At 49.5% G+C, this 13,774-nt stretch overlaps 1 protein-coding gene across 1 annotated transcript in view; it reads left to right on the top strand.

The window, feature by feature from the left end:
- xrcc5 (X-ray repair complementing defective repair in Chinese hamster cells 5) overlaps window positions 1–13,774 on the top strand; it is a 31,433-nt gene that overhangs the window by 6,445 nt on the left and 11,214 nt on the right. The window contains exons 4-13 of the mRNA XM_036975366.1: window positions 144–192; window positions 1,932–2,054; window positions 2,281–2,430; window positions 3,714–3,828; window positions 5,059–5,197; window positions 6,864–6,976; window positions 9,467–9,529; window positions 9,641–9,778; window positions 9,876–9,966; window positions 10,728–10,852. Coding sequence (XP_036831261.1) covers window positions 144–192; window positions 1,932–2,054; window positions 2,281–2,430; window positions 3,714–3,828; window positions 5,059–5,197; window positions 6,864–6,976; window positions 9,467–9,529; window positions 9,641–9,778; window positions 9,876–9,966; window positions 10,728–10,852 — 1,106 coding nt within the window. The remainder of the gene's footprint in view (window positions 1–143; window positions 193–1,931; window positions 2,055–2,280; window positions 2,431–3,713; window positions 3,829–5,058; window positions 5,198–6,863; window positions 6,977–9,466; window positions 9,530–9,640; window positions 9,779–9,875; window positions 9,967–10,727; window positions 10,853–13,774) is intronic.

Below are 13,774 nucleotides of genomic sequence, written 5' to 3'. Positions count from 1 at the left end.
TTCATTTAATAGGCAACGTGCAAAATAAATGTTTCTGCTGTTAGGCCGTGGTCAGTGTGTGAACCGTTAGGTCTGTATTTGACCTTGATTAACTGTGTTACTGTTAACGGACTGACTTGTTTCCTTAACCACTGTTGGCTCAGGGCTGGATGCTCTAGTTGTATGCATGGACCTGCTTCAGAACGAAACTCTGTAAGTAATCTGTTTTACATAGCTAGATCATTCTGTGTGAAAGTGAAACAAAACATCTCTACTTTGATAATAGGATACCAAATTGGCTTACTCAAGCAAATCCTCTGTATCTCAGTTGGTCAAGCATGGCTGTTGCAATGCGGGGAGAGTGGGTTCAATTCCCACTCCCACTATCCCCCCAAAAAGGTATACATGCATGACTGTAAGTGGCTTTAGATAAGAACATATAATCAATATATTATGGTAAGACTGGATAAGAACATCTAATCAATATATTATGGTAAGACTGGATAGGAACATCTAGTCAATATATTATGGTAAGACTGGATAAGAACATCTAATCAATATATTATGGTGAGACTGGATAAGAACATCTAATCAATATATTATGGTAAGATTGGATAAGAACATCTAATCAATATATTATGGTGAGACTGGATAGGAACATCTAATCAATATATTATGGTAAGACTGGATAGGAACATCTAATCAATATATTATGGTAAGACTGGATAAGAACATCTAATCAATATATTATGGTGAGACTGGATAGGAACATCTAATCAATATATTATTAGGGTAAGTCTTTACCTGACACCCAGCGTCATAACCATGTCACAATGTCATAACAGCTGACATAACTTGTCGTAACTTATATGGTCATGACACATACACTACCAGCCAAAAGTTAGGACACACCTACTCATTCACGGGTTTTTCTTTATTTCTACTGTTTTCTACATTGTAGAATAATAATGAACACATCAACACTATGAAGTAACACATATGGACGTGTTAGTGTTAAACAAATCAAAATATATTTTATATTTGAGGTTCGTCAAAGTAGCCACCCTTTGCCATGATGACAGCTTTGCACACTCTTGGCATTCTCTCAACCAGCTTCACCTGGAATGCTTTTCAATTAACAGGTGTATCTTGTTAAAAGCTAATTTGTGGAATTTCTTTCCTCCTTAATGCGTTTGAGCCAATCACTTGTGTTGTGACACGGTAGGATTGGTAAATAGAAGATAACCCTATTTAGTAAAAGACCAAGTCCATATTATGGCAAGAACAGCTCAAATAAGCAAAGAGAAACGACAGTCCATTACTTTAAGACATGAAGGTCAGTCAAACCATAACATTTCAAGAACTTTGAACATTTCTTCAAGTGCAGTCGCAAAAACCATCAGGCGCTATGATGAAACTGGCTCTCACAAGGACCTCCACAGGAAAGGAAGACCCAGAGTTACCTCTGCTGCAGAGGATAAGTTCATTAGAGTTACCAGCCTCAGAATTACAACCCAAATAAATGCTTCATGGAGTTCCAGTAACAGACCCATCTCAACATCAACTGTTCAGAGGAGACTGTGTGAATCATGGCCTTCATGGTCAAATTGCTGCAAAGAAACCACTACTAAAGGACACCAATGATAAGAAGAGACGTGCTGAGGCCAAGAAACACGAGCAATGGACATTAGACCGGTGGAAATGTATCCTTTGGTCTGACATGACATATATTGCGTTATTTTATGGCCCAACAGGTGTAAATATATGGGTTGTGACCTCATGGCAAGTTGTCAGCTGTTATGACAGGTTATGATGCTGAGAGTCAAGTAAAGTGTTACCAGAATGATTGTAAATGACAAAAAGGACCCCATTGGAGGAGCTACTGTGTTCTGATTTGGTTCATGGGTGATCATGTTTCCTATGTAACTCTGTTCTGTTTGACTGTTCTTCAGGGGGAAGAAATATGAGCGTCTGAACATCGTCATGCTCACAGACCTGAACACACCGAGCAGTCCTGACCAGCTGGACATTATCATAGGCAACCTAAAGAGAGCCGGCATTACTCTGCAGTTCTTGTGTGTTATTCTACTGTAGAGATCTCGAATGGCTTGTCGTATATCATGGAAGCATTGAGTGCATCTACATGCACTCAATGCTTCATCTGCGTTTCATCTGAAATGCGCTTCATCTGAAATAGCATCATATTTCCTGTATAATGCAGTACTTTTGGCCAGGTTCTGGCGATTTGGGGGACAGCCACGGAATGACTCCAAACTGACCCCTTAACCTCTGTTCCTCCAGCCTACCCTTCCCTGTAGATGGAGGGGGTTCCAACCCCCCCCACGGGGGTAAAGCTCTGTCCAGAGAGCAGCAGCAGGGGCTGGAGATGACCAAGAAGGTCATGATGTCTCTGGATGAGGAGGATGGTCTGGAGGAAGTCTACACCTTCAGGTAGGAAGTCACTGGGGTCTGCAATCCAGATGTTACCCTATTCCTTATATTGTGCTGTACTTCTGACCAGGGCTTGGAGGGGGGTCTAGGGGGGCCTGCAGGGGGTCTAGGGACGCCTGGAGGGTGGTCGAGGGGGTTCTAGGGGGGCCAATAGGGTTGGTAGAGAGAGGGGGGGCCTATAGGGTGGTGGAGGGGACCTATAGGGTGGTGGAGGGGCGGGGGTCTATAGGGTGGAGGGGGGGCCTATAGGGTGGTGGAGGGGGGGGGCCTATAGGGTGGTGGTGGAAGGGACCTATAGGGTGGTGGAGGGGGCTATAGGGTGGTGGGGGGGGTGGGCTATAGGGGGGGGGCCTATAGGGTGGTAGAGGGGACCTATAGGGAGGGGGGGGGCTATAGGGTAGTGGAGGGGACCTATAGGGTGGAGGGGGCCTATAGGGTGGTGGTGGAAGGGACCTATAGGGTGGTGGAGGGGGCTATAGGGTGGTGGGGGGGGTGGGCTATAGGGTTGTAGAGGGGACCTATAAGGTGGTAGAGGGGACCTATAGGGAGGGGGGGCTATAGGGTAGTGGGGGGGACCTATAGGGTGGTGGAGGGGACCTATAGGGTGGTGAAGGGGGGGGCCTAAGGGTGGTAGAGGGGGGGCCTATAGGGTGGTAGAGGGGACCTATAAGGTGGTAGAGGGGACCTATAGGGAGGGGGGACCTATAGGGTGGTGGGGGGGCCTATAGGGTGGTAGAGGGGCCCTGGAGGGGGGAGGGGGCTATAGGGTAGTAGAGGGGACCTATAGGGTGGTGGAGGTGACCTATAGGGTGGTGGAGGGGGGGCTATAGGGTGGTGGAGGGGGGATATCGGATGGTGAAGGTGACCTATAGGGTGGTGAAGGGGGGGCTATAGGGAGGTGGAGGGGGGGGGGCCTATAGGGTGGTGGAGGGGGGGTCTATAGGGTGGTGGAGGGGCGGGGGCCTATTTGGTGGTGGATGGGGGGGGCTATAGAGTGGTGGAGGGGACCTATAGTGTGGTGGAGGGGTCCTATAGGGTGATGGGGGGGGGGGGGGGGGGGGGGGGGCTATAGGGTGGTGGAGGGGACCTTTAGGGTGGTCTGGTGGGGGACTAGAGGGTGGTAGATGGGGCCTATAGGGTGGTAGGGGGGGACTAGAGGGTGGCAGAGGGGCGCTATAGGGAGTCATTTAGGTCAAAGCTCTGAGTTTGAGGCTATATTCTGATGCCACACAGAGACTGAGGTTGTCCTGCTCTGACAGTCTCCTCTCCTCTCTGTCTTGCAGTGATGCTATAGAGAAGTTGTCTGTGTTTAAACGTGTTGAGAAGAGACCCATGGCCTGGCCCTGTACTCTGACCATCGGCAGCTCTCTGTCCATCAAGATTGTTGGCTACAAAGCAGTAAGTAGAGTATCACTGTCTCTTGAATAGCACCTTATTCAGTGCACTACTGTTGACCAGGGAGGGTCCGAACGTGTTGTCCAGAGGACGGGGAGGGGCCGAACGTGTCGTCCAGGGGATGGGGAGGGGCCGAACGTGTCGTCCAGGGGATGGGGAGGGGCCGAATGTGTCTTCCAGGGGATGGGGAGGGGCCGAACGTGTCTTCCAGAGGATGGGGAAGGGCTGAACGTGTCTTCCAGAGGACGGGGAGGGGCCGAACGTGTCGTCCAGGGGATGGGGAGGGGCCGAACGTGTCTTCCAGGGGATGGGGAGGGGCCGAATGTGTCTTCCAGGGGACGGGGAAGGGCTGAACGTGTGTCGTCCAGGGGACGGGGAAGGGCTGAACGTGTGTCGTCCAGTGGATGGGGAGGGGCCGAACGTGTCTTCCAGGGGATGGGGAGGGGCCGAATGTGTCTTCCAGGGGACGGGGAAGGGCTGAACGTGTGTCGTCCAGGGGACGGGGAAGGGCCGAACGTGTCTTCCAGAGGATGGGGAAGGGCTGAACGTGTCTTCCAGAGGACGGGGAGGGGCCGAACGTGTCGTCCAGGGGATGGGGAGGGGCCGAACGTGTCTTCCAGAGGATGGGGAGGGGCCGAACGTGTCGTCCAGGGGATGGGGAGGGGCCGAACGTGTCTTCCAGGGGACGGGGAAGGGCTGAACGTGTGTCGTCCAGGGGACGGGGAAGGGCTGAACGTGTGTCGTCCAGTGGACGGGGAAGGGCTGAAGGTGTGTCGTCCAGGGGACGGGGAAGGGCTGAACGTGTGTCGTCCAGGGGACGGGGAAGGGCTGAACGTGTGTCGTCCAGGGGACGGGGAAGGGCTGAACGTGTGTCGTCCAGGGGATGGGGAAGGGCTGAACGTGTCGTCCAGGGGACGGGGAAGGGCTGAACGTGTGTCGTCCAGGGGACGGGGAAGGGCTGAACGTGTGTCGTCCAGTGGACGGGGAAGGGCTGAAGGTGTCGTCCAGGGGACGGGGAAGGGCTGAACGTGTCGTCCAGGGGACGGGGAGGGGCCGAACGTGTGTCGTCCAGGGGACGGGGAAGGGCCGAACGTGTGTCGTCCAGGGGACGGGGAAGGGCTGAACGTGTCGTCCAGGGGACGGGGAAGGGCTGATCTTATTACTCTGATGGACTGTCCCTGAAGCAGGAACTGAAAGATGTGAATTAGTGTAGTGACTGTCTGACCCTTGCAGGTATGTGAGGAGAGACCCAGGAAGTCGTGGTCGGTGGTAGATGCTCAGACACACCAGAAAGACGACATAAAAAGAGATGTAGTTTACTGTCTGAACGATGACGAAGAGACCGAGGTACAGAAGGACGACACCATACAAGGTGAGAGAAATCAGGAAGTAAAGCTGTGTGTGATACGAGTGTTGTCTCAAACGGCTAGGTTCCTGCCATCCATTCAGTAGTCGTTTTTACAAGGTTCAAGAAACCTTTGACTGGTAGAACAAGTTCATGGAAGGTTCCAAGGTGAGATGGACACTGGATGAGAGCATCTTCCTCTCCTCTCTAAAGGGAGAACTTCACTCTTCCTCTGTCTTTCCTCTCCTCTCTAAAGGGATAAATTCACTCCTGTTCTTCCTCTCCTCCTCTCTAAAGAGAGAACTTCACTCCTCCTGTTCTTCCTCTCCTCCTCTCTAAAGGAAGAACTTCACTCCTCCTGTTCTTACTCTCATCCTCTCTAAAGGGAGAACTTCACTCTTCCTCTGTTCTTCCTCTCCTCTCTAAAGGGAGAACTTCACTCCTCCTGTTCTTCCTCTCCTCCTCTCTAAAGGGAGAACTTCACTCTTCCTCTGTTCTTCCTCTCCTCTCTAAAGGGAGAACTTCACTCTTCCTCTGTTCTTCCTCTCCTCTCTAAAGGGAGAACTTCACTCCTCCTGTTCTTACTCTCATCCTCTCTAAAGGGAGAACTTCACTCTTCCTCTGTTCTTCCTCTCCTCTCTAAAGGGAGAACTTCACTCCTCCTGTTCTTCCTCTCCTCCTCTCTAAAGGGAGAACTTCACTCTTCCTCTGTTCTTCCTCTCCTCTCTAAAGGGAGAACTTCACTCTTCCTCTGTTCTTCCTCTCCTCTCTAAAGGGAGAACTTCACTCCTCCTGTTCTTCCTCTCCTCTCTAAAGGGAGAACTTCACTCGTCCTCCCTCCTCTCTAAAGGGAGAACTCCACTCCTCCTGTTCTTCCTCTCCTCTCTAAAGGGATAAATTCACTCCTGTTCTTCCTCTCCTCCTCTCTAAAGAGAGAACTTCACTCCTCCTGTTCTTCCTCTCCTCCTCTCTAAAGGAAGAACTTCACTCCTCCTGTTCTTACTCTCATCCTCTCTAAAGGGAGAACTTCACTCTTCCTCTGTTCTTCCTCTCCTCTCTAAAGGGAGAACTTCACTCCTCCTGTTCTTCCTCTCCTCCTCTCTAAAGGGAGAACTTCACTCTTCCTCTGTTCTTCCTCTCCTCTCTAAAGGGAGAACTTCACTCTTCCTCTGTTCTTCCTCTCCTCTCTAAAGGGAGAACTTCACTCCTCCTGTTCTTCCTCTCCTCCTCTCTAAAGGGAGAACTTCACTCTTCCTCTGTTCTTCCTCTCCTCTCTAAAGGGAGAACTTCACTCTTCCTCTGTTCTTCCTCTCCTCTCTAAAGGGAGAACTTCACTCCTCCTGTTCTTCCTCTCCTCTCTAAAGGGAGAACTTCACTCGTCCTCCCTCCTCTCTAAAGGGAGAACTCCACTCCTCCTGTTCTTCCTCTCCTCTCTAAAGGGAGAACTCCACTCCTCCTGTTCTTCCTCTCCTCCTCTCTAAAGGGAGAACTCCACTCCTCCTGTTCTTCCTCTCCTCCTCTCTAAAAGGAGAACTTCACTCCTCCTGTTCTTCCTCTCCTCCTCTCTAAAGGGAGAACTTCACTCCTCCTGTTCTTCCTCTCCTCCTCTCTAAAGGGAGAACTTCACTCGTCCTCTCCTCGTCTCTAAAGGGAGAACTTCACTCTTCCTCTGTTCTTCCTCTCCTCTCTAAAGGGTATCGTTATGGCAGTGACATCGTCCCCTTCTCCAAAGTTGACCAGGACCAGATGAAGTACAAGACAGATGGGAAGAGTTTTGCTGTGCTGGGCTTCACCAAACAGAGCATGGTAATACAGCTGCTGTTTCCTGTCAAACAGACTCACAAAAAGCATATAGATTACATCCCAAATGTCACCCTATACCCTATATAGTGCACTACTTTGGACCAGTAGGGAATAGGGAATAGGGTGCCATTTGGGATGTACACATAGTCTTATCAAGTGGAGCGAGGGAATTGCTCTCAATGCAATTGAACAGGTCTCTTCTTACAAAAGAGATTGTATCTCAATAGGTTTAACCTTTACCCTCTAACATGTATTGTTCTGCTACAGATCAACAGTCCCTCTAACCTGTATTGTTCTGCTACAGATCAACCAACCCTCTAACCTCTAACCTGTATTGTTCTGATACAGATCAACAGCCCCTCTAACCTGTATTGTTCTGCTACAGATCAACCAACCGTCTAACATCTAACCTGTATTGTTCTGCTACAGATCAACAGCCCCTCTAACCTGTATTGTTCTGCTACAGATCAACCAACCCTCTAACCTCTAACCTGTATTGTTCTGCTACAGATCAACAGCCCCTCTAACCTGTATTGTTCTGCTACAGACCAACCAACCCTCTAACCTCTATTGTTCTGCTACAGATCAACCAACCCTCTAACCTGTATTGCTCTGCTACAGATCAACCAACCCTCTAACTTGTATTGTTCTGCTACAGATCAACAGCCCCTCTAACCTGTATTGTTCTGCTACAGATCAACAGCCCCTCTAACCTGTATTGTTCTGCTACAGATCAACTAACCCTCTAACCTCTAACCTGTATTGTTCTGATACAGACCAACAGTCCCTCTAACCTGTATTGTTCTGATACAGATCAACCAACCCTCTAACCTGTATTGTTCTGATACAGACCAACAGTCCCTCTAACCTGTGTTGTTCTGCTACAGATCAACCAACCCTCTAACCTGTATTGTTCTGATACAGACCAACAGTCCCTCTAACCTGTATTGTTCTGCTACAGATCAACCAACCCTCTAACCTGTATTGTTCTGATACAGACCAACAGTCCCTCTAACCTGTATTGTTCTAATACAGATCAAGAGCCCCTCTAACCTGTATTGTTCTGATACAGACCAACAGTCCCTCTAGCCTGTATTGTTCTGCTACAGACCAACAGCCCCTCTAACCTGTATTGTTCTGCTACAGATCAACCAACCCTCTAACCTCTAACCTGTATTGTTCTGCTACAGATCAAGAGCCCCTCTAACCTGTATTTTTCTGATACAGATCAAGAGCCCCTCTAACCTGTATTGTTCTGATACAGACCAACAGTCCCTCTAGCCTGTATTGTTCTGCTACAGACCAACAGCCCCTCTAACCTGTATTGTTCTGATACAGATCAACCAACCCTCTAACCTCTAACCTGTATTGTTCTGCTACAGATCAACAGCCCCTCTAACCTGTATTGTTCTGCTACAGATCAACCAACCCTCTAACCTCTAACCTGTATTGTTCTGCTACAGATCAACAGCCCCTCTAACCTGTATTGTTCTGCTACAGATCAACAGCCCCTCTAACCTGTATTGTTCTGCTACAGGTCAACCAACCCTCTAACCTCTAACCTGTATTGTTCTGATACAGACCAACAGTCCCTCTAACCTGTATTGTTCTGCTACAGATCAACCAAACCTCTAACCTGTATTGTTCTGATACAGACCAACAGTCCCTCTAACCTGTGTTGTTCTGCTACAGATCAACCAACCCTCTAACCTCTAACCTGTATTGTTCTGATACAGACCAACAGTCCCTCTAACCTGTATTGTTCTGCTACAGATCAACCAACCCTCTAACCTCTAACCTGTATTGTTATGCTACAGATCAAGAGCCCCTCTAACCTGTATTGTTCTGCTACAGATCAACCAACCCTCTAACCTCTAACCTGTATTGTTCTGCTACAGATCAACAGCCCCTCTAACCTGTATTGTTCTGCTACAGATCAACCAACCCTCTAACCTCTAACCTGTATTGTTCTGCTACAGACCAACCAACCCTCTAACCTCTAACCTGTATTGTTCTGCTACAGATCAAGAGCCCCTCTAACCTCTAACCTGTATTGTTCTGCTACAGATCAACCAACCCTCTAACCTCTAACCTGTATTGTTATGCTACAGACCAACCAACCCTCTAACCTCTAACCTGTATTGTTCTGCTACAGATCAACCAACCCTCTAACCTCTAACCTGTATTGTTATGCTACAGATCAAGAGCCCCTCTAACCTGTATTGTTCTAATACAGATCAAGAGCCCCTCTAACCTGTATTTTTCTGATACAGACCAACAGTCCCTCTAACCTCTAACCTGTATTGTTCTGCTACAGACCAACATCATCTCTAACCTCTAACCTGTATTGTTCTGCTACAGACCAACATCATCTCTAACCTCTAACCTGTATTGTTCTGCTACAGACCAACATCATCTCTAACCTCTAACCTGTATTGTTCTGCTACAGACCAACATTATCTCTAACCTCTAACCTGTATTGTTCTGCTACAGATCAACAGACACCAGTTCGTGGGGACTCAGGTCCTCAAGGTGTTCGCCCCTAAAGATGATGAGGTGAGAATAGTGTTGTTATTGAATCAAGAGAGGGACTTGTCTTCATACTCATTTTGTCTGTCTGCCTGTGTCTGTCTGCCTGTGTCTGTCTGCCTGTCTGTCTGAGCTCAGCATGCAGGTGTAGCTCTCTCAGGTCTGATCCGTGCTCTGGATGACCTCAAGATGGTGGCGGTGGTGAGGTATGTTTACGCCCGCAATGGAAACCCACAAGTAGGAGCAGCCTTCCCCTGTATTAAGGAGAAGTATGAGGTGAGTTAGTCAAATACGTCATACCCTATTCCCTTTATGGTGCACTGTTTTGGACCAGACGCCATTGGGCTAACTCTAGAACCTTCTGTGTTCTTAGTGTCTGGTGTATGTTCAGCTTCCGTTCATGGAAGATCTCAGGCAGTACAGCTTCCCTTCTCTGGAGAACAACAAGAAGTACACTCCCTCAGGTAGGCTAGTGGACCACTCCTGCCCTAGGATGTACACTCCCTCAGGTAGGCTAGTGGACCACTCCTGCCCTAGGATGTACACTCCCTCAGGTAGGCTAGTGGACCACTCCTGCCCTAGGATGTACACTCCCTCAGGTAGGCTAGTGGACCACTCCTGCCCTAGGATGTACACTCCCTCAGGTAAGCTAGTTGACCATTCCTGCCCTAGGATGTACACTCCCTCAGGTAGGCTAGTGGACCACTCCTGCCCTAGGATGTACACTCCCTCAGGTAGGCTAGTGGACCACTCCTGCCCTAGGATGTACATTCCCTCAGGTAGGCTAGTGGACCACTCCTGCCCCAGGATGTACACTCCCTCAGGTAGGTTAGTGGACCACTCCTGCCCTAGGATGTACACTCCCTCAGGTAGGCTAGTGGACCACTCGTGCCCTAGGATGTACACTCTCTCAGGTAGGCTAGTGGACCACTCCTGCCCCAGGATGTACATTCCCTCAGGTAGGCTAGTGGACCAGTCCTGCCCTAGGATGTACACTCCCTCAGGTAGGCTAGTGGACCACTCCTGCCCCAGGATGTACACTCCCTCAGGTAGGCTAGTGGACCAGTCCTGCCCTAGGATGTACACTCCCTCAGGTAGGCTAGTGGACCATTCAGGTAGTTGATCAACCAATAAGCACTATCCTCAGGATATTGTCTGACTGCTTTTATTTTCCTTGAATGTTTATCCATTTGATGGTTGTGTGTTTCTTGTTTCCTGTTCCCAGAGGACCAGCTGTCGGCGGTGGACTCTCTGATTGACTCCATGATGTTGGTGGAGGAGGATGGAGAGAAAAAAGACCTCTTCAAAGTCAACCACATCCCCAACCCTCAGTACCAGAGACTGTTCCAGGTAGTTACCACATCCCCAACCCTCAGTACCAGAGACTGTTCCAGGTAGTTACCACATCCCCAACCCTCAGTACCAGAGACTGTTCCAGGTAGTTACCACATCCCCAACCCTTAGTACCAGAGACTGTTCCAGGTAGTTACCACATCCCCAACCCTCAGTACCAGAGACTGTTTCAGGTAGTTACCACATCCCCAACCCTCAGTACCAGAGACTGTTCCAGGTAGTTACCACATCCCCAACCCTCAGTACCAGAGACTGTTCCAGGTAGTTACCACATCCCCAACCCTCAGTACCAGAGACTGTTCCAGGTAGTTACCACATCCCCAACCCTTAGTACCAGAGACTGTTCCAGGTAGTTACCACATCCCCAGTACCAGAGACTGTTCCAGGTAGTTACTACATCCCCAGTACCAGAGACTGTTCCAGGTAGTTACTACATCCCCAGTACCAGAGACTGTTCCAGGTAGTTACTACATCCCCAGTACCAGAGACTGTTCCAGGTAGTTACCACATCCCCAGTGCCAGAGACTGTTCCAGGTAGTTACTACATCCCCAACCCTCAGTACCAGAGACTGTTCCAGGTAGTTACCACATCTTCAGTACCAGAGACTGTTCCAGGTAGTTACCACATCCCCAACCACTCCATACCAGAGACTGTTCCAGGTAGTTACTACATCCCCAGTACCAGAGACTGTTCCAGGTACTTACCACATCCCCAGTACCAGAGACTGTTCCAGGTAGTTACTACATCCCCAGTACCAGAGACTGTTCCAGGTAGTTACCACATCCCCAACCCTCCGTACCAGAGACTGTTCCAGGTAGTTACTACATCCCCAGTACCAGAGACTGTTCCAGGTAGTTACCACATCCCCAGTCCAGAGACTGTTCCAGGTAGTTACTACATCCCCAGTACCAGAGACTGTTCCAGGTAGTTACTACATCCCCAACCCTCCGTACCAGAGACTGTTCCAGGTACTTACCACATCCCCAACCCTCCGTACCAGAGACTGTTCCAGGTAGTTACTACATCCCCAGTACCAGAGACTGTTCCAGGTAGTTACTACATCCCCAGTACCAGAGACTGTTCCAGGTAGTTACCACATCCCCAGTGCCAGAGACTGTTCCAGGTAGTTACTACATCCCCAACCCTCAGTACCAGAGACTGTTCCAGGTAGTTACCACATCTTCAGTACCAGAGACTGTTCCAGGTAGTTACCACATCCCCAACCCTCAGTACCAGAGACAGTTCCAGGTAGTTACCACATCCCCAACCACTCCATACCAGAGACTGTTCCAGGTAGTTACTACATCCCCAGTACCAGAGACTGTTCCAGGTAGTTACCACATCCCCAGTACCAGAGACTGTTCCAGGTAGTTACTACATCCCCAGTACCAGAGACTGTTCCAGGTAGTTACTACATCCCCAGTACCAGAGACTGTTCCAGGTAGTTACCACATCCCCAGTACCAGAGACTGTTCCAGGTAGTTAGTACATCCCCAACCCTCAGTACCAGAGACTGTTCCAGGTAGTTACCACATCCCCAGTACCAGAGACTGTTCCAGGTAGTTACTACATCCCCAGTACCAGAGACTGTTCCAGGTAGTTACTACATCCCCAGGACCAGAGACTGTTCCAGGTAGTTACTACATCCCCAGTACCAGAGACTGTTACAAGTAGTTACCACATCCCCAACCCTCAGTACCAGAGACTGTTCCAGGTAGTTACCACATCCCCAGTACCAGAGACTGTTCCAGGTAGTTAGTACATCCCCAACCCTCAGTACCAGAGACTGTTCCAGGTAGTTACCACATCCCCAGTACCAGAGACTGTTCCAGGTAGTTACTACATCCCCAGTACCAGAGACTGTTCCAGGTAGTTACTACATCCCCAGGACCAGAGACTGTTCCAGGTAGTTACCACATCCCCAGTACCAGAGACTGTTCCAGGTAGTTACCACATCCCCAACCCTCAGTACCAGAGACTGTTCCAGGTAGTTACCACATCTTCAGTACCAGAGACTGTTCCAGGTAGTTACCACATCCCCAACCCTCAGTACCAGAGACTTTTCCAGGTAGTTACCACATCCCCAGTACCAGAGACTGTTCCAGGTAGTTACCACATCCCCAACCCTCAGTACCAGAGACTGTTCCAGGTAGTTACCACGTCCCCAACACTTAGTACCAGGGCTGTTCCAGGTAGTTACCACGTCCCCAACCCTCAGTACCAGAGACCGTTCCAGGTAGTAAATCACATCCCCAACCCTCAGTACCATAGACTGTTCCAGGTAGTTACCACGTCCCCAACACTTAGTACCAGGACTGTTCCAGGTAGTTACCACGTCCCCAACCCTCAGTACCAGAGACCGTTCCAGGTAGTAAACCACATCCCCAACCCTCAGTACCAGAGACTGTTCCAGGTAGTTACCACATCCCCAACCCTCAGTACCAGAGACTGTTCCAGGTAGTTACTACATCCCGAGTACCAGAGACTGTTCCAGGTAGTTACTACATCCTCAGTACCAGAGACTGTTCCAGGTAGTTACTACATCCCCAGTACCAGAGACTGTTCCAGGTAGTTACTACATCCCCAGTACCAGAGACTGTTCCAGGTAGTTACTACATCCTCAGTACCAGAGACTGTTCCAGGTAGTTACTACATCCCCAGTACCAGAGACTGTTCCAGGTAGTTACCACATCCCCCAGTACCAGAGACTATTCCAGGTAGTTACCACGTCCCCAACCCTCCGTACCAGAGACTGTTCCAGGTAGTTACTACATCCCCAGTACCAGAGACTGTTCCAGGTAGTTACCACATCCCCAGTACCAGAGACTGTTCCAGGTAGTTACCACATCCCCAACCCTCAGTACCAGAGACTGTTCCAGGTATGGCTCCTCCTCTATTGTCAGGTTATTTCTCCATGT

This window comes from Oncorhynchus mykiss, chromosome 3 (genome assembly GCF_013265735.2).
Source record: "Oncorhynchus mykiss isolate Arlee chromosome 3, USDA_OmykA_1.1, whole genome shotgun sequence".
Classification (NCBI taxonomy): domain Eukaryota; kingdom Metazoa; phylum Chordata; class Actinopteri; order Salmoniformes; family Salmonidae; genus Oncorhynchus; species Oncorhynchus mykiss.
This window is presented reverse-complemented; position numbering and strand designations above follow the sequence as displayed.